Source organism: Ictidomys tridecemlineatus, chromosome 10 (assembly GCF_052094955.1).
Source record: "Ictidomys tridecemlineatus isolate mIctTri1 chromosome 10, mIctTri1.hap1, whole genome shotgun sequence".
Classification (NCBI taxonomy): domain Eukaryota; kingdom Metazoa; phylum Chordata; class Mammalia; order Rodentia; family Sciuridae; genus Ictidomys; species Ictidomys tridecemlineatus.
In genome coordinates, this window is record NC_135486.1 from 104,031,387 (window position 1) to 104,055,935 (window position 24,549).

The 24,549-nt window shown below is 44.4% G+C and overlaps 1 protein-coding gene and 1 long non-coding RNA gene across 3 annotated transcripts in view; both read left to right on the forward strand.

Annotated features, from left to right (window-relative positions):
* Window positions 1–2,602, forward strand: part of Dnaaf5 (dynein axonemal assembly factor 5) — a 54,193-nt gene extending 51,591 nt beyond the window's left edge. For both annotated transcript variants that reach the window (XM_005339827.5, XM_040277353.2), the window contains one exon: window positions 1,682–2,602. In XM_005339827.5, the coding sequence (XP_005339884.2) occupies window positions 1,682–1,818 (137 nt within the window). In that variant the 3' untranslated portion in view covers window positions 1,819–2,602. The remainder of the gene's footprint in view (window positions 1–1,681) is intronic.
* Window positions 2,603–7,485: 4,883 nt separating this feature from the next.
* On the forward strand, window positions 7,486–24,136 carry LOC120887317 (uncharacterized). Its single transcript, XR_005730512.2, has 2 exons — window positions 7,486–22,171; window positions 23,780–24,136. It is a non-coding gene; the product is annotated as an uncharacterized LOC120887317 (long non-coding RNA).
* Window positions 24,137–24,549: the final 413 nt, after the last annotated feature.

Consider the following 24,549-nt stretch of genomic DNA (forward strand, 5'->3'; position numbering starts at 1 on the left):
ATGCCAGCAACAGTCATGCACAGAGGCCTCCACTGGAGGGAAAGAACCACTGGGAGTAAATGGAGTGTCAGGAGCAGGAATCACCTGTCAAATATCACCTCATTCTGCTTTGGCTCAAACACCTGCTGGGGAAGCATGTGGCTTTTGTTTTTTTTTGTTTTTTTTTGGTTTTTTTAAATATTTTTTTATTTTTTAGTTTTCGGCGGACACAACATCTTTGTTTTGTATGTGGTGCTGAGGATCGAACCCAGGCCACACGCATGCCAGGCGAGCGTGCTACCGCTTGAGCCACATCCCCAGCCCCTTGTTGGTTAATTGGTACTTGGGATTGACTTAGGAGTGCTCATCCCCAGCTCTTTTAATTTTTCACTTTGCAATAGGCTCTAACTAAATTGCTTATTACGCTCTTTCTAAATTGCTGAGGCTGGCCTCCAATTTACAATCCTCCTACCTCAGCCTCCTGAATCAGGGATTACAGGCATGGCCCTGCAGCCAATGGGATATATTTATATAAACTAGCAAGAATTCATTGTTACTGTGACATTTAAATTTACATAGGCATTGTCCTACAATTTCTTAAGCAATCCTAGTGACTTGGAAGACTGAGGCAGGAGGACCTTGAGTTTAAGACCAACCTCACATGGGGCTGGGGATGTGGCTCAAGCGGTAGCGCGCTCACCTGGCGTGCATGCAGCCCGGGTTCGATCCTCAGCACCACGTACAAACAAAGATGTTGTGTCTGCCGATAACTAAAAAAATAAATATTAAAAAATTCTCTTTCAAAAAAAAAAAAGACCAACCTCACCAACTTACTGACCTTGTCTCAAAATAAAAAGAGCTGAGATCAGAGGTTCTCTCTGATATGCAGATGCTAACACACAATAAGGGGAGGGAGGGAAGAATAGAAGTTCACTGGATTAGACAAAGGGGGATGAAGGGAAGGGAGGGGGATCAGAATAGGAAAGACAGTAGAATGAATCAGACATCACTTTCCTATGTTCATATCTGAATGCGCGACCTGTGTAACTCCACATCATGTACAACCACAGGAATGGGAAGTTACACTCCAGGTTTGTATAATATGTCAAAATACGTTTTATTGTCATATATAACTAAAAAGAGCAAAAATTTTTTAAAAATATGAACTAGAAAATATAAAAGAAGGAGAAATTTTGGAAGGAAGTAAATGGAAGAAAGACTTCTAAGTGAAATAATTTCATGACTCAGGAGGTAAAGAAAGGCCTTAAGAAAACATCAAAGTTGAACAACATTGTTGTAATATCTTTACCTTCTACTCCCTGTCCTCACATCCTAGCAACCCTCTAAATACCTCTACCAGTTAGACCCGCTGCTGAGCAAGAAGCATATTACAAATGACTAATTACATTTTGATTCTTAAATAAAAATGTTATTTTTCGAATAAGAAAAGGAGGGCTGGGGTATAGATCAGTGGTAGAGCCCCTGGGTTCAGATGCTACCAAGGCCCTTCGGACACAGAAACGATGCCCGCTCTGTGTTCTCCAGCAGCTCCAAGGGGACTGTTGTAAGTTCCTTCTGCCCACACTGTGACCTCATCAGCCTGCGAAATGCTTACACATTCTGACCTGGGAGCTTGGGTGCAGAGCACAAGGCTGCTTGCCGTTGGCTTCTGGCATCTTCAAGGGGTTTCGCTGTTTTGCAGAGGTCCTCAAAGAGGGCAGCGTGCTGTTTCCAGACCTCCTAGTACGGGAGACCGAGGCCGTCATCCACAAGCACCGCTCAGCCACCTACTGTGAGCAGCTCCTACAGCACATGCAGGCTGCTGCAGCCGCTCAGTGACCACCGGCTTCGGGGCCAGCACCCAGCTCGGCCTCCCAGCCACATCCACAGCCTTGACACCCTGTCTGCAGCCCAAGAGGACCACAGCAAGAAGAGCACACCAGGACAACCCTGCTGTTCATCCTCCAGGAAGGTGCTCTGGGCCCACTCTGAGTGACATGCTGGTGGTTCTGTATTTTGGGTTTTATTCAGAGGCCCCCCCAAATCCCATCTGAGTTAAGGTTAAAATTGAAGGCCAGTGACCTTACAAGAAAGCAAGTTGTCAGACACTTAACTTTCCTGAACCTCACGTGCATCCCTGGGTCCTGTCCTGTTTAAGTGCCCACCAGTCACGTTCTTAACTATTCAAGAATGAAGAAAAAAAGCCAAAGTAATTAAAAGGAAATGTCATCTTTCTTTGGGTTCTATCTCAGACTGAAAGGAATTGGAAATCTTATATGTTATCGGTGGAAATTTTCCCATTTTAAATGTACTGGACCTTGCCCCGGGAGGTGCATGGCCACCGGTTTTCATCAGTAATGCTGGCTGTGTTAAGAACAGCTCCTCAGACCTCATGGGGAGCAAGAACAGCTCCTCAGACCTCATGGGGAGCAGCAGCAAAGATTATATTTTATTCTTCCCCACTTTCTACACCCAAGTGCCTAAATGATTTTATTTCAGTGGGTGTTGTTACCATGAGCCAGTGTTTATGTTAACATGGGGAAAGGCTGTGTATATTTTCCAACAATCAAATGTTAACATTAATGCTTTTGTGTTTGGAATTTTAATTAAATTATTTATTGTAGTTGTTTTCTCTGCCTGTCTTTATGAATTTGGGTAATGAATCGACATTTTTTGCAGACAGCTGGGGTTCCTTTAATTCCAGCCTCATGGTGATCCAGCCTGGGCTCCTGAGAGTGCTGGCCACCACAGGCTGTGGTGTCCCCTCTGGTATCAGGCAGCTGGAGTGGAGAAGGCATATCCCTGGAGGAGGGATGGAGGGGGGAACTTGGAGGGACAGGGGAGGCAGGAGTCTTGGAAGGTAGGGAAAGCCTTGGAGGGGCTGTGGGGGAGGGGAGCCTTGGAGGAGGCTGGGAAGGAAGTGGCCTTGGAGGTTACTCTGGAGAGGGGGATGGCCTTGGAGAGACTGGAGAGAGAGTGGAGAGGGGGCACTTAAAGGGGTCTGTCCCTGCACCACAGTCAGGTTACTACAACCCTGGAGATGTGTGTGTGGACCCTGCTCTGGGTGTGGACACCACACTCACCCTGCCGAAGTCTGCATCCTAACCGCCCTGCAGCCCAGCTCCTGTCACTGATAAAGCAGGGAGCTAAGGTGCCCTCTGGTGGGACCTTTCCCAGCACCCAAGAGCCCCTTGTTCTCTGGGTCTTCTGCCATTTCCTTCAAGAGGCCCTGAGTCCCTCCCCCATGGCATAACCAAGGCAGCCTGATGAGATCCAGGGGTCCAAATCTGAGGCTGTTGGGGTGGCCCTGCGCCCCCACCCCCCGGCAATCAGCTTCCATCCAAAAATAAACAGAGGTCTTGATTGAGAAGACAGCGACACTGAGGTGCAGGGGTGGCCTGGTGGAAAGCAGCCAAAGCCTGCTGTGCCTTCCAGGGCTGTTGGTCACAGAGGTGCTTCGAAGGAGGCCATCAAGGAGGAATCCACAGGACCTGCTTCTCATCAGCAGGGGGGTGTGTGGAGAAAGACCCATGTCACCTTGCAAAGGGTCAATGTCTGAACACCTTAGGAAGCAGGATTAATTCTTTGAAATTCTCATAAATTTTCCCGATTTAGTCAGCAAATGTTTATGGAGTCCTCTGTGCCAGGCGCCAGGTGGTAGAGAAGGACCGAGCTGTGCAGCCACCGCAGTCAGTTGGACAACATTACTGAGGTATCACTTACAGACCATAAAGTCTGCCCATTCTAAGTGTGCTGCTTGGTGAGTTTCAGTTAATTTACAGAGCTGTGTGGTCATCCTATAGCCCAGCCTCAGAGGTCTCCTGCCCCCTGTGACTCTTCAGTCTGCCGCCCTTTGTCCCCTCACCCCAGCACCACTACTCTGCTTTCCATCTCCAGAGTTGTATCTTTTTTTAAATATTTCTGTAAAAATGGAATCAGGTACTGTATAGCTTTCTGCATCTGACTTTTTCCTTGGCGTGGTAAAAAAGTTGACTTGAGGTTGGTTATCCTCGACTAGACCCGGGTCAGCTAGCTCCTTCTGGGAAGGTTTTGTGGACTCCACAGTCTCTGTCACAAATGCTCAGCCCCACTGCAACTCTTAGGTAGTAACTGGTAATGACACGCACAGCAAGGTCACAGGTGTTCTTTAAGTTACTTTTAGAGTCTTTAAACAACTTTCAAAGCAGATGAGAAAACAACAGCTAATGGATAACCTATAGAAAAACACCGAGTACCCAGATCTTGAGAATAAACAAATAGAAGGGAACGGAGCTCATTGGAGAAATACGTCAAGAAAGGGACTAACTGTTGACTGGGTCCACTGAGGTCAGCGAAAAGCTAGGAGTTAGGGCCATCAGCGCCTCCATATATCTTGGAAAGGAAGTTTCTTTAGAGGCGCAGGCACACTAAGACAACTTGTGACCGGCCACTGACCCCAATACCCACATTAACATAGGATTGACTTGTAGATGAAGCCCCCTGAATAGGGTGGCCACCATGACAGCTCCAGAGAGGACCAATTAGGGTCAAAAACTCCTCTGACCCACACGAAGGAGGATTTTTACACCTGATTGGCAGAGTGAAGAAGGTGGACTCCAATTCTCAGAGCAGCCGTAAAACAGCAATAAATTTGGGGAGGCATTGTTACTCTTTCTCTGCTCTGAGATGACCCACTCTCTTGAGAGTGCTCTCTGCTTGAACCTTACTCGGCTTTTACTTTACTTTCTCTTATGATCTCTTGCATGACGTTGGGTGGCAGACTTCCAATTTTCTTTCATCAGGACACCAGAACTGAGGTTTGCAGCTTCAGCTCCCCACTCTCCAGTGACATCTAACCTGGTGCCTGGACTTGGATTGACAGCCATCGACAGAACAGGTATTTAAATTTCACCTTGCTCGTCTCCCAGCCTTGGTTGAGATGACGTCTAACCTAGCCTCTGATACCTTGCCTTTTGCCTTGGACTTGGCCGCGTACACTTCCTTCTGCCAAAAGCCCTTCCATGTGACACCTGTGCTCTTTGTCTTATATCATCATGTAGTATTTGTTCATCGTTTCTGCAATCAGTAACCTCTGTGACACCTTGTTTTCTCTGGCTGGCATGAAGACTTGCACGCTCTCTTGCTTTTTGTGGCTTTTTGAGCAGGGCCACTACGGCGGCACTGGGACTCCTCCGCTGTTGAGGCTGTCATCTGATGGTGTATACCTGACTCTCTTCAGGAAGGACACCATCACCTTCTATTAGAGGCCATATCCAGAATCTGGAGGGTAATGAGCTCACCATCTTTACAAATCACCGTACTGGGTACTAGTTAGTTTAAGATACCTCGCAGCTATTAAACATTTTCTCAACTGGTTTTCTTTTCTTTACCAAAACGGTAGTTTTTATCCTTAGCATATAGTGACTCTGTGGGTTGGGGGTATGGCTCAGTGATGAAGCATTTGCTTAGCATGCATGAGGCCCTAGGTTCAATTCCCAGCTCCACAAAATAAAAATTTAAAAATGTAAAAAAAATATAATGAAGTGGGAATGTATAGTGACTCTTCCTGGACACTATGTCCCCTCATATTTATATTCAAAGAGAAAGCGGAACAACACTGTGATCCTTGCTCTTTTCTATGTCACTTATTTATTGTTGCTATTGTTTTGGGACTTTCCATGTTTCCAACACAGTGACACAAAAACTCCATTCCTTTCTACTCTCCAATACCAGGTCTATGCTACTCTTAAAAATTCGATGCAAAAGGATTAAGGGTCACGTCCCCAAGTTATATCACTGGCTGGCATAAAGTTATTAAAATGTTTCTTAAATTACAAGCTTGAGTGACAGAGGGTTCAGCAAACAAGCCACAAGTTGCGGAGCTTGGACAGGCATGCTACGCCAGGCTCTTGGGAACCACACAGGGATGCATCCTGTTTCTGGGTTAAAGTGGACTGTTTGGGAGGGAGGCTTTCATACGGTCATCTCTTGGATGTCAGTACTGCTGAGGGACACCTGGGGTATGACAGACTCTGGCCTTATTTGTTTCACTGATGGAAATCAATCATCAGTATCGTCTACCATCCCCTTGCAGTGTATCCTGAAAAACTGGGACTGTTTTGACCCATAGACCTTCAAGAAGAAGAGATTAATTTTCTTTTATATGTTGCATGGCCTTAATGTGAATTAGGGGATAAAGAGAAATGGCTCATCAATGAGAGTCCAAACTATAATACTCTTTCCCAATTAGATTCTTTTTTGCAGAAAAGAAGGGAAATGGTCAGAAGTCTTCTACATAGAGGCTTTCTTTGATGATGCTCTTGTAGCAATGATGAGTCATGACACTGCTGGCCTACAGGATCCCCTAAAACTCCACCTTCCTCCCTCTCAACCGTGTGCTTCACACTCAGATCCATCAAAGTCTAATTCTTCCACTCTTCTCTGTCCACCATTACCTACTGCTCCTGTTTGTTTTGTCACAAGCCTGTCCCCACTGAGCCTATGACCAGATGACGCCCATTACAAGAAACAAGTGGAGAATTTGGGACAGTCAGAATACAGGTGCCTTTTTCTATGTGAGATCTAAAACAAATTAAGCAGGATTTGGGGAAGTTTTCTAATGACCCTGATAAATATATAGAGGGATTCCAACATTTAACCCAAACTTTTGATCTAACCTAGGGAGACAAAAACGGAAATTTTGAGTCAAACTCTAACAGACACAGACAGACATCGGGTAACAGAAGCGGCTAGGGTTCTGGGAAATGATTACCTACACTTTATACCCTGTGGGTCCTTCAGCTGTCCCAACTGAGGACCCTCAATGGAATTACGATGAATCAATTGGCAAGTGGCTTAGGGATCCCATGATCACTTGTCTCATGGCAGGACTTTAAAACAGTAGGATAGAACCTATTAATTACATGAAATTGGCAACTATTGATCAGAGGTTAGAGAAAAGTCTCACAGCTTTTCTAGAAAGGAAAGCTTTAGTAAAATATACACTCTTCCCTCCTACATCTCTTAAAGGGCAACTTATTTTAAAAGATAAACTCATCACTCAGTCCACTCCAGATATTAGAAAGAAATCACAAAAAATGGTAGCGGGTCCTGGGACTTCCCTTGATGGCCTACCCCAGGTAGCCTCCCAGGTCTTTTGTAATAGAGGCTGAGAGGAAACGGGTGAAAAGAGAAAAAGGGGGGTGAGAGAAAGGCTGCAGCTCTTAGAGACCACCTCTTCCTTTCTCCACAGGACCTCTAGCCCTGAAGACATCTGCCGTCATTGCAGAAAACCAGGACACTGGAAGAAAGATTGCCCGATTAAGGGCAAAGCTTCCAAAGACTCCTTGCCCTGAGTGAGGCAGGAGAGGCCGCTGGCAAGCTGACTGCCCTCAGGGCTGAAGGGGCTTCGATCAGACACTCTCCAAGTGATGGCCCAAGAATGAGGAGGCCTTCAGAACTGGTCGGCAGCCCAGTCACCGTCACCATCAGTAGGGCTACACCGAGGGTAATTCTGGAGGTAAGAACTAGGCCATTCAATTCCTTTTGGATACTGGCGCCACTCAGAGTGCTTGGACCTCATTTCCTGGACACCTTTCTGCTGATTTCCAGCTCAGCAGTTAGTGAAGGCCAATGGAGAACCCAGGGTAAGACGTTTTACTCCTCCTGTGTGTCACAGCTGGGGAGATGTAATGCTCACTTTTTTTTTTTGCTTTTTTTTTTTTTTTTTGGTAATGGCTAAATGTCCAACTCCATTATTGGGTCATGATATCTTAATAAAGTTAGGAGCTTGTCTAAGTTTTAAGTTTTCCATTCAAGGAACTCCAAGTTTGTTTTGTTTGTTTGGGCTTTTAGTTTTGTTTGTTTGTTTGTTTTTGGTATGGGAATTGAACCCAGGGACAATTAACCACTGAGTCACATCCTCATCCCTTTTTTTATATCTTTATTTTATTTGTTTTTATTTTAATGTGGTATGGGGATCACACCTACTGCCTCATGCATGCTAAACAAGCGCTCTACCACTGAGCCACAACCCCGGACCCCATTCTCATCCCTTTTTATATTTTATTTTGAGGCAGAGTCTTGCTAAGTTGCTGAGGCTGGCCTTGAACTTGTGATCCTCCTACCTTAGCCTGGCAAGTGTCTGGAATTATAGGCATGTGCCACTGTGCCCAGCAAGTTCCTCCTTTCTTCCTTCCTTCCTTTTTTTTAATGTTGTCAATAGTTGAACAATCAGAACAATTAATTGACATTACCTTGTTGGGTATCTCCCTAAAAAGGGACTACTATATAAAATTACAATCTCTAATGCTACAACAAAAGGAAGAGATGTACCATCACAAACTACTACTTGTGCAAATGTTAACTTGTGGCCTATAAAAAAGACTTTGTCACAGCCAGGTCATGGGAAAAAAACTCCACTTTAGAGCAAGCCAATTTTCGAGCTTTTGAGCCCATCTACTCCTCATCTTCCACTATTAATACCAGAATGTCAAATATGTAAGGATGGTTACTATCAAATTTGGGATGAATATAGCCAGGCGTGGTGGCACATGCCTATAAACCCAGCAACTCAGGAGGCTAAGGCAGGAGGATCAAAAGTTCAAGCCAACCTCAGCAACTTAGTGAGGCCCTAAGCAACTTAGTGAGACCCTGTCTCAAAATAAAAAATAAAAAGAACTGGGGGTGTGGCTCAGTGATTAAGTGCCCCTGGGTTCAATTCAATTCCCAATTTTAAAAAAATTGGGGGGATGAATATATATGGCTTACACTTACTACAGGACATCTAAATCAGAAGGCCCCAATTTGTTGGGAATAATGTAATTACACTTATGGTAGGTAGCCTAATTCCATTCAGGAGTTAAAATGGACCCCAGAATCTCAATATCAACATATTTTGATTTAATAGACTGATGACTGATTTGGGACTAATTGGTTCATCAAGACCTGGAATTGGGTGCACAGCACCCAATGGGACCCAGTGGATATCTAGGAACAACTTATGGCCCCTCCTGTCTCCAGGCTAGATGAGAAGATCTACTATTGAGAAATGGACACAAAACAGGACACCTGAAAACCTCCCCAGCCTCAAGCATGGATGGGGATAAGCCATTTTTCATTGGTATGACCATTTAGCTTCCCTGTTTATTCCAAAAATTGCTCTAAAGGATATAATCTGGCCTGTGGAAGCTGTGGACCAATTATACCCCAGAAACTCTCCATGACCCTGAGAGAGGTGTTTGTCTCCTTAACTTAGAGAAAAGCTGTTTTACAAAACCAAATTCAGACTGGATGTGGTGTTTACATACATCCCTGACAACTCTGACCACGTGACTAAATTCCTCAAAGACTTGCACTTCCAGATAGATGCTATGCCCTCACCAGCCTTATCATGGGGACAACTTTTTAGTTCATGGTTTTCTGGCACTTGCTAATAGAGGAAATTGCTGGTGTCTGTAGTCATTATCATGCTCATTGATATATTCGGATGTCGCTGTACCTATTGTATCCATCTTATTCCCATATGTGAGTCTTTTTGTTTTTCTCATAGGGCATCTGCCTCCCAGATGGCTTTATTATCTGTTTCTACTAAATCAGAGATTTGCCATGGTCCCCAGGATGACCTTACTTGTAATCTAGAACATTTCACTGACTGCAAAGACTGGGCATACCTACCCAAAAGGCCTTGCCCCTCATCAGCCAATGATTTTATTTTATCACCCTTGTTCCCTATATGATTTAGGGTCTCTAGTCCTTCAGGGGGGAACGTTAGGTAGTAGCTAGTAATGAGCAGTGAAATGCAGGGCAAGGTCACAGTTATTCTATAAATTACTTTTAGGGTCTTTAAACCACTTTCAAGGCAGATGAGAAAACAACTGGCAACAGATAACTTGTAGAAAAGTGCCCAGATCTTAAGAAGGAACAGATGGAAGCAAAAGGAATTAGTTGGAAAAATACATCAAGAAGGATTAATGGGACTAACTCTAGACAGGGTCCACTGAGGTCAGTGTGAAGCTAGGAGTTAGGGCCATCAGTACCTCCGTATAGCTTGGAAGGGAGGTTTTTTTAGTAGCCCAGGTATACTAAGGCATATCTCTCTCTCTCTCTCTCTCTCTCTCTCTCTCTCTCTCTCTCTCTCTCTCTCTCTCTCTCCAAGGATTGAGCCCAGGGGCACTTAACCACTGAGCCACATCTCCATCACTTTTTAAATTTTTTATTGTGAGACAGGGTCTCACTAAGTTGCTTAGAGCCTCACTAAGCTGCTGAGGCTGGCTTGGAACTTGCAATCCTCCTGCCTCAGCCTCCTGCCTGCCCTGGGACTACAGGTCTGTATCACTGCATAAGGCAACTTCTGACTGCCCACTGACCCCCATACCCACATTAACATAGGGTTGACTTGTAGATGAAGCCCCCTGAATAGGGTGGCCACTATGACTGTTCCAAAGAGGACCAGTTAGGGTCAAAAATTCCACCACCCCCATCATAAAGGAGGAGTTTGACACCTGATTGGCAGAGTGCAAAAGGTGGACCCCAGTTTTCATAGAAACTATAAAATTGCAATAAAATTTAGAAAGGCACGTTACCTTTGCCGTTCTCTGCTCAGAGACGACCTACTCTTCCTCCCCCCCCCCTTCTCTCCCTCTCTCACTCTCTCATGCTCTCCGCTTGAGCCTTACTTTGATTTCACTTACAAAGTTCTTTTGCAGGGCTTTGGGTGACTAACTTTAAATTTTCTTTCATCATAACACTAGAACCAAGGGTCAGAGCTTCAGTTTCCCATATTCCTGTGACATTACCATTCTCCTGTCATGAACTTTGGGCTGAGTGTATGTGTGGCTTTTGTGAATGAAACTCTGAGCTCATGTCTGTCTCTGTGGGTACCTCGGAACAGAATCATGAGTTCACATCTGGTAAGTGTGGACCCCAAGTGGATTGATTGCTATTTTTAACCATATTGCTCTGCAATTAACCGCTCATATTTAAAGCAGGCAATTTGGTGAATTAGACATGTGTATGCATCATGACATCACCACCGTGGCTGGCACAGGGGGCCTTTCCTGGACAGTAGGCCTTTACAGCCCCACCCTCCCTCTACTCGAGGCCACCTGCTTTTAGTCACTACACAGTCATTTATTTGCATTTTTAGAGTTATGTGTAACTGGATTTATAAATGTTTTATTTGTCCTGCTAATTTCATGCAATGTAATTATTCCTTTTTTATTTTTTTTTAGTTGTAGTTGGACACAATGCCTTTATTTTATTTATTGTTATGTGGTGCTGAGGATCGAACCCAGCGCCTCACAAGTACTAGGCGTGTGCTCTACCACTGAGCTGTAACCCCAGCCCCACAATGTAATTATTATTTTTTTCTTTTGTACCTGGAATTGAACCCAGGGATGCTTAATTACTGGGTCACATCCTTAGCCCTTTTTATTTATGTATTTATTTTGAGATAGGATCTCACCAAATTACTTAGGGCCTTACTAAGTTGCTGAGGCTGGCTTTGAACTTGTGATCCTCCTGACTCAGCCTCCTGAGTCACTGGAATTACAAGGCATGTGCCACAACACTGGGAACAATGTAATTATTTTGAGACTCACCCATGCTGGGGCGTGCATCATCGCTCTATCGCTTTGTATTCCTGAGTAGTGTCACTGTGGCTGGACCATAGCCCATCACCTGCTGATAGGTTTGGGCTTGAACTGCTTCTAGCTTTTGGTTCTTAGCAAAAAAAAAAAAAGCTGCTTAGAATACTTATGTATGAATTTTTAAAATTTAAAAAAGATTTAAAAAAAATTTTTTTAAATATTTATTTATTTATTTTTTGGTGGACACAACATCTTTGTTTGTATGTGGTGCTGAGGATCGAACCTGGGCCGCACACACGCCAGGCGAGCGCGCTACCGCTTGAGCCACATCCCCAGCCCCTAAAAATTTTTTTAAAAAATAATTTTTAGTTGTAGGTGGACACAATAGCTTTATTTTCATTTATTTATTTTTATGTGTTGCTGAGGATCAAACCCAGTGCCTCACACATGCCAGGTGAGCGCTCCACCACTGAGCCATAACCCCAGCCCATGTATAATTTTTTTGTATGATAGGTGCTTTCATTTTTATTGTATACACAACTAGGAGTAAAATGGCAGTCATTGTAGCTGTACACTTATGTTTTATTTAAGAAACTAACAAACTGCTTTTCAAAAGTATTGTACCATTTTATATTTCTACCAGCAGCCTCTGAGAATTGATCCCCTCCCCAACCCTACCCCCATCTTTGCCATACTTGATAGGTCAGTGTTGAATTTTAGCCATTCTCATAGATATGAAGTCATATCTCAGGATAGCTTTAATTTGCATTTCCCTAGTATCTAATTCAATGAGAATCTTTTCATGTGCTTATTTGCTATCAGTATATCTTTTCTGTTGTTTTTAAAAACATTTTGCCCAATATTTTAAAACAAGGTTTTGTTTTTTTTTTAATTTTTTTTAGTTGTTGCTAGACCTTTTGTTTCTATTTATTTATTTGTATGTGGTACTGAGGATCGAACCCAGTGCCTCCCACATGCTAGGCAAGCGCTCTACCACTGAGCCACAACCGCAGCCCAAGGGTTGTTTTCTTGTAGAACATTGAGAATTTTTGTCTATTCTGGTACAAGTGTTTTGTCATATAGATGACTTGCAAATAGCTTGTCCCTGCCACTTGTCTTTCATTCTTTCTACAGCATCTTTGAAAAAGTTTTTAATATTGAATGAAGTCTAACTTATGGATTTGTTGTTTGATGGGTCAGAGAGATTTCAGTTCCTGAATTTTAAGAAGCTCAAAAAGTTGCCGTCATAAAGCTAATGAGTGGGAGCTGTCTACGCCTTTTAGTGCCTTTGATTTGATTATTGGTGCCTGTATCACTCAGTCAAAATAGCTTCACTGAGACTGTGATTTATGATTAGAAGCCTGACAGTGGTGACTCTGCCCCTCTCCAGCCAGCCCTCCTGTTTCTTCCAGTTCCAGAAGGATGTCAGGTCATCAAAGCGAAAGCTTTATCAGAAAGTTATCTGGGGGCTGGGGCTCAGTGGTGGAGCACTGGCCCAGCATGTGTGAGGCACTGGGTTTGATCCTCAGCACCACATAAAAATAAATAAATAAAATAAAGGCATGCTGTCCACCTACAACTACAAAAAAAAAGAAAGAAAGAAAGTTATCCGATAGCCAAGCATGGTGGGGCAGACCCATCATCTCAGCAACTCAGGAAGCTGAGGCAGGATCCCAAGTTCAAGGCCAACCTGGGCAAGTTATCAAGACCCTGTTTCCAAATAAAAAATAAAAAGGGCTGAGGGTGTAGCTCAGTGACAGAGCACCCCTGGGTTCAATCCCCAGTACCAGGGTGGGAGACTTGAGACTTGTACCCAAGTGTTCACAGTGGCCTTATTCCAGCCCCAAACTGAAAATAAGCGAAATGCCCACCAACAGGAGTGAATCTGTAAACAATCTGAAGCACACAGAGTAAGGGAGTGCTACTCTGCCACAAGAAGGAGCCAGCGACTGGCACCGTGTGAAAGCATGGCTGTCACGGGCTCCAGGCTGAATGAAGCCAGGCATAACAGCAATCGGGGCTTTCTTTCAAAGTGAGATTCTAGAACTGTTGAAGCTATTCCTCAGTACCTTTAAAATCCCTGAATTGGTGAGTATATGTGGGTCCATGCTTCTGTGTGTGTGAATATTGTGTGAGGCTTTTCACAATGAAAGTCTTAGAACATTGAAAACAACCACCTGGCTGGCCTCAAGGGTGAGGGCTGCCTCCTCGAGGCAGGGAGTCATGGCCCCCTTAGGGCAGGCTCTGGCTGGCCTTTTCCTACAGCTGCCTCCTGAGCAGCCTGGAGACTTGGTTTTCTCTGAAGACAGGTCCTTCTCCTATTTCCCAGGGCTCTCTGAGTGGCCAGCGCCAAATAGACACAGAGGCCTTGCCCATGTAAAGCCAGCCCAACCCCTAAGGATGGGGGCCATGAGTACCTTTTTTTTCCTTCCAGGATTTTGAGTCACTTTTGACTTGGAAAGCATCTTCGGTGATGGCATTTAGTGCTGGCACCCTCCCTCCTCTGGTCTGGGCATGGCCTGGGCCTCTCCCCAGCGTCAGAACCTCTGCCTGGGACTCACCCTACGAGCAGGTGTCTCTGGGCACACACTGAAGCCTGGAGCCTGCTGGGGCAGAAGCCCTGACTCTCCAGTGCTCATGCATCCACTCCAGAGTTCCTCAATTAGGGGGAAAGTGTAACTTGAAGGGACAAAACAGCGCTCTTGCCACCAATAAACCCGGCAAAAGGCAACAGTATACAGCATCTGCTCAGAAGACCAGGCATCCTTTCCCTGGCCTAACAGGTGGCACATTTATTCCCTACAACTTTGTTCATTTACTTATGTTTCTTTAGAAAGCAAGTTGGTTTTACCTGTAATCCCAGCAGCTCTGGAGGCTGCAACAGGAGGATCACGAGTTCAAAGCCAGCCTCAGCCAAAAAAAAAAAAAAAGGCAAGTTGGTTTTGGCAGAGGTGGAGAGGGAAGAGGTAGTGACAATGGCAGGCGTGTCTGTTAGCTTTGTCATTGCTGTGACCAAAATACCCAAGGAAAACAATGGTGAGGAAGAAAGGTTTATTTTGGCTCTTGGTTTCAGAGGTTCAGTTGGTGGTGGGTGGCTCCTTTGGCTCTAGGCCTGAGGGGAGGCCGAGCATCCGGATGGGCGAGGAGTTGGAGAACAGCTGTAAGTTCAGGGCAGCGGGAGTCACAGAGGGAGGGCGCACCCCCCACGCACACCCCGAGTGCTTCAGCCCAGCCCTCTTTCTATAATTAATGAAATTGTTCTGGAAACTACTATGAAAGACTCACAACAACTTAAAACTTTGTGTGACATGCAATGATAAAACCAAGACCAGATGCTGAGTCTGAGTATAGAACTGGGGTGGCACAGAGGGTGTCCTAGAGCCCAGTGACTCAGGATTTCACAGAGTCTTCTCCCCAAATGCCCCAGCGCTGCTTCCTCCTGGTTTTCAACTTCCATTTTTTCCAATTTGGGTACAGTCCACCTCTCCAGCCTCTCCAGGGACACAAATTAACTGTGTTTAACATTAAATCTGAGATAAGTCATGGTAGCACATGCCTGTAACCCCAGAGGCTCTGGAGGCTGAAGCAGGAGGATTGGGAGTTCAAAGCCAGCCTCAGCAAAAATGAGGTGCTAAACAACTCAGTGAGACCCTGTCTCTAAATAAAATGCAAAATAGGGCTGGGAATGTGGCTCAGTGGTTGAGGGCCCCTGAGTTCAATCCCTGATACTCCACCACCCCCTCCAAAAAAAACCCCATGTTAACACCCAGTGACATGCTTCGATTCCATTCTTTTTTTTTTAAGTTCCTCTATGTACATTTTTATTTGCTACTGAAAATTAAAATAGCACATCAAAATTCCTTTTACTGCAATTCAGATTTTTGAAAACCAGAAAATCTAATTATCTATCCTAATTATTACACTCTAATCAAACTACCCAATATTCCCTTTACATCTCTTCCAGCCCCTGAGTTTTATTTCATAGATTTCAGGCTTCTAAAATCCACAGGAAGGAACTGGGGTTGTGGCTTAGCAGTAGTGCGCTTGCCTAGCACGTTCGAGGCTCTGGGTTCGATCCTCAACATCACATAAAAATAAATAAATAAAGATATTGTGTCCATCTAAAAAATAAATATTAAAAAATCCACAAGAAGACTCGAGACCCATTGGTACTTCTTTGGGACGAACAGAAAAGTAAAACTAAGGTATATTGAAGTCATTTATATACATTTTAAACACAGAGATCCCTTATAAATTACTGACATTCAGGCATGAAGAGATTGTAATTACACTTACTGTGCTCATTTGCAGTAAAACTTTGAAACAGTAACTAGAGCCTTAGGCTGTGATATTTTTGTTTGCTAAGTGAAAATTTTAGTTCCATCATGAGCTATTTTGCTAGAGTTGAATACTATCTGACAATAAAATAATGATACTTTTTTTCAAGTTTTACTGGCATATGGTCACGCCCACTTGTTTATATATTGCTGATGACAGAGATATTTGTGCTGCAGTGACAGAGTTGAATAGCTGTGACAGCCACTGAAAATATTTATTACCTGGCTCTTTACAGAAGTGGTCAGCTGACCTCTACTTGAGGACACTCAAGCTTTGTCTTTTGTTTGGAGTGAAATAATGATAAAATGATTTTTTTAAAAATGACAATTAGAGTGGGGGGTACAGCTCAGTGGCAGGGTACTTCAGTCCGCCCCAGTGGGTGGAGTGACTAAATAATGAACTAAATAATGAACTGAGAAAATGATAAAATATTTATTATTACATGATTATCTATAAAATATATTTGTTACATAGAGGAAGGAAGTATTTTCAACAACTGCTCTAGGCATAAGTGAAAAGAAACTAGATTTGTGACTAAAAACCTGGGCCTTTTATAGTGCCCACCCCCCGCCCCTCCCCCAGGAGCCCAACTAAAGACAGGTGAACATGAGCTGCACATGGTGGACGGAGCCTCCATCTGGGGCCTGTCCCAGAAGAGTTCCAGGCTCCCTCTGGAGTGTGCACCATCTTGGTCCCTTCCCTAGGGGGAGGTACCCACACTGTCCACCTTGTGCTTATCCAGAGGGAGAACTGCCCCTCATGGAGACAGTACTCTAGACTCTCAGCCTGGAGGTTTATTAAATCATAATTAATAGCTCATTTCATTGCATGGAGAGCAAGATGTTTCCAACCAAAAGACGGACTCTGAAACAGATAAAGCCAGAGCCGGGACAGGAAAGCAGCTCTGCACAGCCCAGGCCCGAAGGGGATTGGGCACCGGAAGGAGGTGAGCCAAAGGGGGTTTAGAAGACGCCAGTCACTCTGGCAGCCGAGTTGGTGGCCTGTCCTTCAAACCAACTCCTGGCGTTCGTTGAAGGGTTTCTGGAGGAACATTGTTATGGTCTTCTTCTCCCAGCAACCAGAGGGCAATAGGGTAGGATGGGACATTTTAATGACTGTTGGATGAGGTTCAGGGGCTCCATGATGTAGTTTGGATGAGATCCCTTGCAACCCAAGGCTAGCGGTGGATTCTTAAATTCAACCTCTTATCTCCCTGATAGTGTGAGGCAGCGGTTCTCAGACCCAGAGCATTGATCCAAGGCTTCTGATCTAGTAGGAACGGGGTGGAATTTTCTGACAAATTGTGTGATGGTGATCGGAGGAACCACACTGTGAGATCCCTAGGTTAAGCCAATGTATACAGAGCCTTGCCCTGTCCTGCAGATTAGTTGTCCAGGGTGGCCCAGTCAGAGGAGAACACTGTTTATTTGTTCACGTGTTATTGGCTTTTTTTTTTTATCTTTGCTTAGTTTCTTTTTTCTTTAAAAAATCTTTTTTAGTTGTAGATGGACATAGTACCTTTATTCTATTTATTTATTTTTAGGTAGTGCTGAGGATTAACCCCAGTGCCTCACACATGCTAGGCAAGTTCTCTACCACTGAGCTATAACTACAGCTCCTGTTGTTGGGATTTGGGGTGAGTGCATAAAAGAAAGGTTATTCTCTTTTTATTTTGTCTCTCCAAGAAATTTATCTCTTCTGATCAAATTCTATCTGCAATTCAGTGTCATATACTTATAATCCCAGCTACTCAAGTGGCTGAGGCAGGAGGATAGCAAGTTCAAGGTCAGCATGGACAATGTAGCAAGATCCTGTCTCAATAAGTAAAAAAAAAAAAAGAAAAACAGCAGTGGCACACGCCTGTAATCCCAGTGGCTCGGGAGGCTGAGACAGGAGGATCGTGAGTTCAAAGCCAGCCTCAGCAATGGCAAGGAACTAACCAATTCAGTGAGATGCTGTCTCTAAATAAAATAATAATTTAAAAAAATGAGCTGAGAATGTGATTCAATGTTCAAGTGCTCCTGAGTTCAATCCCTGGTAACCCCCAACCCCTGCAAAATAAATAAATAAATAAAAATACAAACAGTTGGGGATATAACTCAATGGTAGCTTGCCCCTGGGTTCAATCCCTAGTACGCGCCCCCCCCAAAAAAAAAGTAGGCTTGGGATGTGCTCAGTGGTAGAGTGCTTGTCTTATATACATGAGGCCCTGGGTTCAATCCCCAATACTAAAAAAAAAAAAAAAAAGAATCTTCAACTCAAGTCTTCTACTTCCTTGTGTCTTTAAAACCTGTATTTATTAAGCCAGTTATATTATTACTTACAAAACAAAACATTAGAATTGAAACAGAACCAGAGGTAAATATTTACTAGAATGACCTGGATAAAATCAACTTTGCACATCCTAAGTTCATGTTTAGATGAGTGAGTGGTTGGGTCACTAGGAATTAGACTCTCATTTACCTGACAGCGGCTCACTTGTCACCATCTACAGCTCTCTAAGATCTGGAGGGACAACTGAGCATAAGCAGGTGGGGAGTTCTACTGACAGTCTACCCTCCCTGCTGGAAACCTACCCACCATACTCTTGAATACAGCTCTGCACCCCAAATGCCACCCCAGGGCCCTGACTGGGGTCCAACATGGTTGGTGTGGTCCATGAAGAGCCTCCCCCCCTTATCAGCTGCATCCTTCCTGCAGAGGAGAAATCCAACCCTGGAGAGAAAGTTTCCCTGGGGCAGGGGGAAGCCAAGGGCAGCAGCCCCTACCTGCCTTCTCCATATGACTCCCTCCTTTCCTTTTTCTGGGACAGTTGTAAAGAATGCTCAGAGTTAACCGCATATGAAAGTCCATCTTAAAAAACTGGTTCCAGGCTGGGCATGGTGGCCCACTCCTGAAATACCAGCAACTTGGGAGGCTGAGGCAGGAGGATCGAAAATTCAAACCAGTCTGCAAATTTGTGAGACCCTGTCTCAAAATAAAAAGGGATGAGGATGTAGTGGTCGAGTCCCGTGGGTTCAGTCCGCAGTAGCACAAAACAACAAAACCTGTCTGCTTCTGAGACCAGGACGGAGCAAACATGAGCCTGGCACTGCACAGGGTAGAAGCCAGGAGAATTACATCGAGAGAGGCTGTGGGAGAGTCGAGCCAGCCAGAGGCGCCCCTAGTGGCCAAGCCTGGAACCACATGAGCAATAAAGCCAGGGTACCTTCAAAACAGAAGGCCTGTGGTGCCCTAAGAGCCTAGGAGAGGTGGTTCTTCCTTACAAAAATGTTCCTTTAGATGAGCTAGATACGAGGGGAACAGAAAGTCAACATTAGGCAGATAAAACAGTAGTAATTGCAGCAAGCAAGGTCTCCTAAGGGATGCCAAAAATAGTGGGAAACACTCCTGAGACGCATTATTTTCAGTTTCAAATATCTCTCCAGATACTTGTTTTGTTTTTTTGTCTTTTTTTTGTGTGTGTGAATAAAAAGGAAAAATAGTAACTTTCAGTGTCAAACTTGATCCAAGTTTAAAACATCAATTTTGTGTTCCCAGAGACCACACACCAAGGACACAGGTGACATCTGTGCTATTCTTGCCCACAATGTGTAACATCATTCTAAGCATGGGAAACATCAGACGTGCCCTGTTGCAGAGGACTGCAAGATGGCTGAGCAGTGCCCCTAAAGTGTCCCACTCCCAGAAGACAAGGGAATTGTGAGAAACGGTCCACACGGAGCTGCTTAGGAGACCCAGCAAGTAGAGGCAGCATGGGACCCTGGAGTAGCCCAGAACAGGAAAAGGACGGGGAGGAGAACTGGAAGTCTGTGGTTTAGTTGACAGGACTGTGCCAGAATTGAATTCCTGGTCTTGATGTTGTGCCTTGGTTACATAAGATGTTAGTATTAGGAGAAGGTGAGCGAAGAGTAGATGAGAACATGCTGTTACTTCTGCTTTGTTTTTGCACCAGGGATTGAACCCAGGGATACTTAACCACTGAGCCACCTCCACACCCTTTTTATTGTTTATTTATTTGTTTAATAACTTTAAAAATATGTGGTGCTGAGGATCAAACCCAGTGCCTCACATGTGCTAGGCAAGTGCTCTATCACTGAGCCACAACCCCAGCCCTTATTTTTTATTTTGAAACAGGGCCTTGCTAAGTTGCTTAGAGCCTCGCTAATTTGCTGAGGCGGCCTTTCAATTTGCAATCCTCCTGCCTCCGGTCCCAAGCTGCTGGTATTACAGACTTGTGTCACCACGCCTGGCACTTTTACAATGTTTATGTTTAAAAAAAATTCTAAAATTGTTTCAATATAGAATATATATGTATGAATGTGTATGTACACAGACACATATATACATACATGTACATACAGGTGGGTTTGATTAAACAGAAAACTTGTCACTCTCCTGGGCAGGGTGAGCATTCAGCACTGGGCTGACCTCATGTCTCAGGAAGGTCAGGCTGGTGCCAGGCAGAATAGAGTTCCTTTGGTAGAGTCCCAGCTCTGAGCCCAACTCCACCAACTGTTCAAGAACAAATGCCCTGAGCAGGAACACATTTGGCAAGCTGGAGGGTCAGTAAGGAGGCCTGAGTCAGGGAACCTCTCCCTGGGCAAGAGGAAGATGGCAGGTTTGGGCAGGTGGCAAACGATGAGTATGACGATGAGGCCTCACTGGGTCAGGTTGCAGGAAATGCACTCACCTCCCAGATGCTCTCATTACCATCTTATTTTATTTATTTATTTTTTTAGGTTTCCCTTGAGAACCTGTGCAGCATTAACTAATATACTGCACTTAAGTCCCACCCATGTCCTCTGACCCCCCCATCCTTTCCTCAGCCTCTCACAGTTTATGGTGGCTGGTGCCTGATTTGCATTTTCAGGGTCACTGTAACAGAACAGACTGAAAGTGTACCATTTCATGGTGTGCATGTCTGTTGATTCCAAAAGCCACAAGAGGGACCAGCAGTGTTTTCTGATTATGCCTTCCTGTAACTTTTATTTATTAAACAACCCAGTGACCAATCTCTCTCTCCCACTAAGCCTGGTAAACTTTTTCTTTAAATATTTTTTGTTAGATGTTGATGGATCTTTATTTTATTCATTGATTTTATATGTGGTGCTGAGAATCGAACTCAGTGCCTTACAAGGCAAGCGCTCTACTACTAAGCTACAACTCCAGCCCTAAGCCTGGTAACCTTAAAGACAAAGATTATATTCCACAAATCGTTCAAGAAAATGCCAGAGTGTGGCTTGTTTTGTATTTGGACCAAAGTTTTCATCTGTAACTTTTTATGACTTATTGAATTTATGATTGCCGTGTGTGTGTGTGTGTGTGTGTGTGTGTGTGTGTGTGTGTTGCTGGGATTGAACCCAGGACCTCACACATGCCAGGCAAGTGCTCTTCCATAGAGCATCACCTTGGCCCTATTTTCTTGTTTTCTTAGATAAGAGAACAGTGTGCTCTGTCATCTCCTCACATTTGTCCAGTTTCCTGTGCTAAATGATGCCCAGCACACCTGCCCTTCTCTGGAAAGTGTTCCTCTTAAAGCCCTCTGGACCTGCTGCCCTCAAAGCCCACTGACCTGTCATGGGGGGCCAGCATAGGCCTCCAGGTGGGCCCAGTGCTTGGCTGGCCAGCCGCTTTCTCCATTCACGACTTCCCTCTGGGTGGCTGGGTGAGGTCAAACACATCTTGAGAAGGAATGTCTTAGATCCAAAAAGTGCCTTTGACGTGCCTTGGTTAACTGGACACACATTTCCAGATGCAAGGTTTTCCCGCAGAATCCCAAGGCAGGACTCCGTGGCCTTGCCGAGGATGCTTTGACCGTCACCCCTTCCAGGAGTCTGTGCTTCTGGGCTCCTTGCTTTATGCTTGATATTCTGAAGTCTCACTGGAGGAGTGGAGACAGGCACCTGTGCTCAAGGGATCTTTTCACTTCTACAGATGAGTTTGGGTTTTGTCCCCTGGAGGGACTTCCTCCCTGTTGACTCAGCTCTCTTTCTGCAGACTCTTTATATCTGATGTGGAACATTCTGGACGGGTCCCTTATCAATGGGTCTCTTATCAACTCTCATCTGATTTCTCTTTTTCTTCACTTCCTTCTTTCCTTTTCATGATCTTTTTCTAGGTCCTAAAAGAGTTATTTGTTTTTGTTTTTGTTTTTTTCTTTTTGAGTCAAGGTCTGGCTCTATTGCCCAGGCTGGCCTTGAACTCCTGGGCTCAAGTGACCCTCCTGCCTCAGCCTACAACTGCTTTCGCCTCCCAAGTGGCAAGGACTCCAGACACCACAGCAGGTGTGTTTGTCTTTATTTTATAGCCCCTTTGATTGGCCCTTTTATTACCATCATTTTTTTTAAAGTCTCTTCTCCTTTAAATCGACTTAATTGAAATTTAATGTACATGAAATGAGATGGTTCCAATTTAAGGTACATGTTTTGGCAAGTATATACAGTTGTGTAATCACAACCACAGCAAGACAGAGGACGTTTCCGTTACCCGAGAGGTTTTCTAGGCTTCCCCACCCTCAGCCTCAGCCCTGGGCAAACCCCAGATGTGCCTTCTGTCACTGTAAATCAGACTCAGCTCTCTAGCTTTAGTCTCATCAGTGGGATCATGCAGCATGAGCTCTTGTATCTGAGTTTTGAGACACCCACGTTGCCTACATAATAGTTTATTCCATTTTTATTGCTTGAGTGGTGTGCGCTGCATGGATTTGCCACAGTTTCCGTCTGCTTACCAGCCAAGGGAGAGTTGAGTTTTCCAGTTCCACTTTGAGCAATGCTGTTTTAAGCATTCCTGTGTATTAGTGTGGGCAGGCATTTTCATTAAACTTGGGCAGTGTCATGGTTTAGATATGAGGTGTCCCCCAAAAGCTCACGTGTAAGACAATGCAGAATTTTCAGAGGTGAAATGATTAAATTACAAGAGGTGTAACCCAATCTGTGAATTAAGCCCCTGATAGGAACTAACTGGGCAGTAACTGTAGGCAGGAGGGATGTGGCTCAGGGAAGTGGTTCACTGGGAGCGTGACTTGGGGGATTATAAGCAGAGCTAGCTCTCTGCTTCCTATTACCATGTCCTGAGCTGCTTTCCTCTGTCACAGCATTCTGTCTCACCTCCGGCCCCAGCTATGGAGTCCATCCATCATGGACTGAACCTCTGAAACTGTGAGCCAGAATAAACTTTTCCTCCTCTATGTTGTTCTTGTCAGGTCTTTTGGTCTCAGTGATGCAAAGCTGACTAAAACAGTCAGGTAGCTAGGAGTAGGACTGCTGGATGATGACATATGTTTTTGGAGTTTTTTTGTTGTTGTTGTTGGTTGTTTTTTTTGTTTTGTTTTGGTTTTTTTTTTTTTTTGGTACTGGGGATTGAACTCAGGGGCACTCAACCACTGAGCCCCATCCCCAGCCCTATTTTGTATTTTATTTAGAGACAGGGTCTCACAGAGTTGCTTAGTGCCTCACTTTTGCTGAGGCTGGCTTTGAACTCACGATCCTCCTGTCTCAGCCTCCTGAGCCACTGGGATTACAGGTGTGTGCCACCACACCTGGCAGTAAGTATATGTTTAATATGGTGACAACGTGCTGTTCTGTTCACCATCCGACATTCCCTCCAAGGATGTCTGAGGGTTCCAACTGCTCGAGATCTTTCCCTTCACTTGGCAATGAATGGCCAGTTGGTTAAACGTTAGCCCTTCTAGTGGGGTGCAGTGGGCCCCCACATGCTCTGTGCTTCCGTTGAGATGGATGCTGATGAGTATCTCTATGTGCTCATTAGTTTTTGCTGTATCTTTGGTGCAATGTCCATTTGTAACCCGTTTCTGAGCTGTGTTGTCTTCCTATTAGATTAAGAGTTCTTTGCACAGATGCTCTTCAACTTACAATGGGATTTTTTTCCAACAGACTCATTGTCACTTGGGAATACAGTCACGACCTCAACTACCAAATGCTTAACACTGCTCACTGTGGTGTCAGGTTGGTGCCAAGTGGGAATCCGAATCAGGAGAGAGGATCTTACCACACCCTGCCAGCCCAGGAGATCCGAACTGAACATCTGGTTTCCACTGGAAGTGCTCTTGTAAAGTGTTGTAAAGTTAAGCTTTCCTACATGGAACCATCCCACGCTGGGGACTCTCTGTATCCTCAGTACAAGTTATTTGAGATACATGTATTAAGAATATATTCTCCCAGGATTGAACTTGCTTATTAATTTTGTTACAGATGCTTTTTGGAAAAGAAAAAATCATTTAAAAATTTTCAGTGAAGACTTCTGTCAAATTTATATGGCCCGTGTCCACTAAACATTGATTTTTCAAAAACTCTTTCTCGCATAATTTTTCCTTCTTCACAGCATCTGATTCTTGTTTTAACATCTTAAAACAAGATCTTTTTTTAAAATTTTTTTTCTTTGTAGACAATACCTTTATTTGATTTATTTACTTTTTATGTGGTGCTAAGGATTGAACCCAGTGCCTGTGCCTCACACATGCAAGGCAAGCGCTCTACCACTAAACCACAATCCCAGTCCCTTAAAACAAGATCTTAATCTCAACAGCTCAGGAGGCTGAGTCAGGAGGATCACAAATTTGAGGCCAGCCTCATCAAATTAGTGAATCCCTGTCTCAAAAAAAAAAATTAATTTAAAAAATAACAAGGAGATGTAGCTCAGTGGT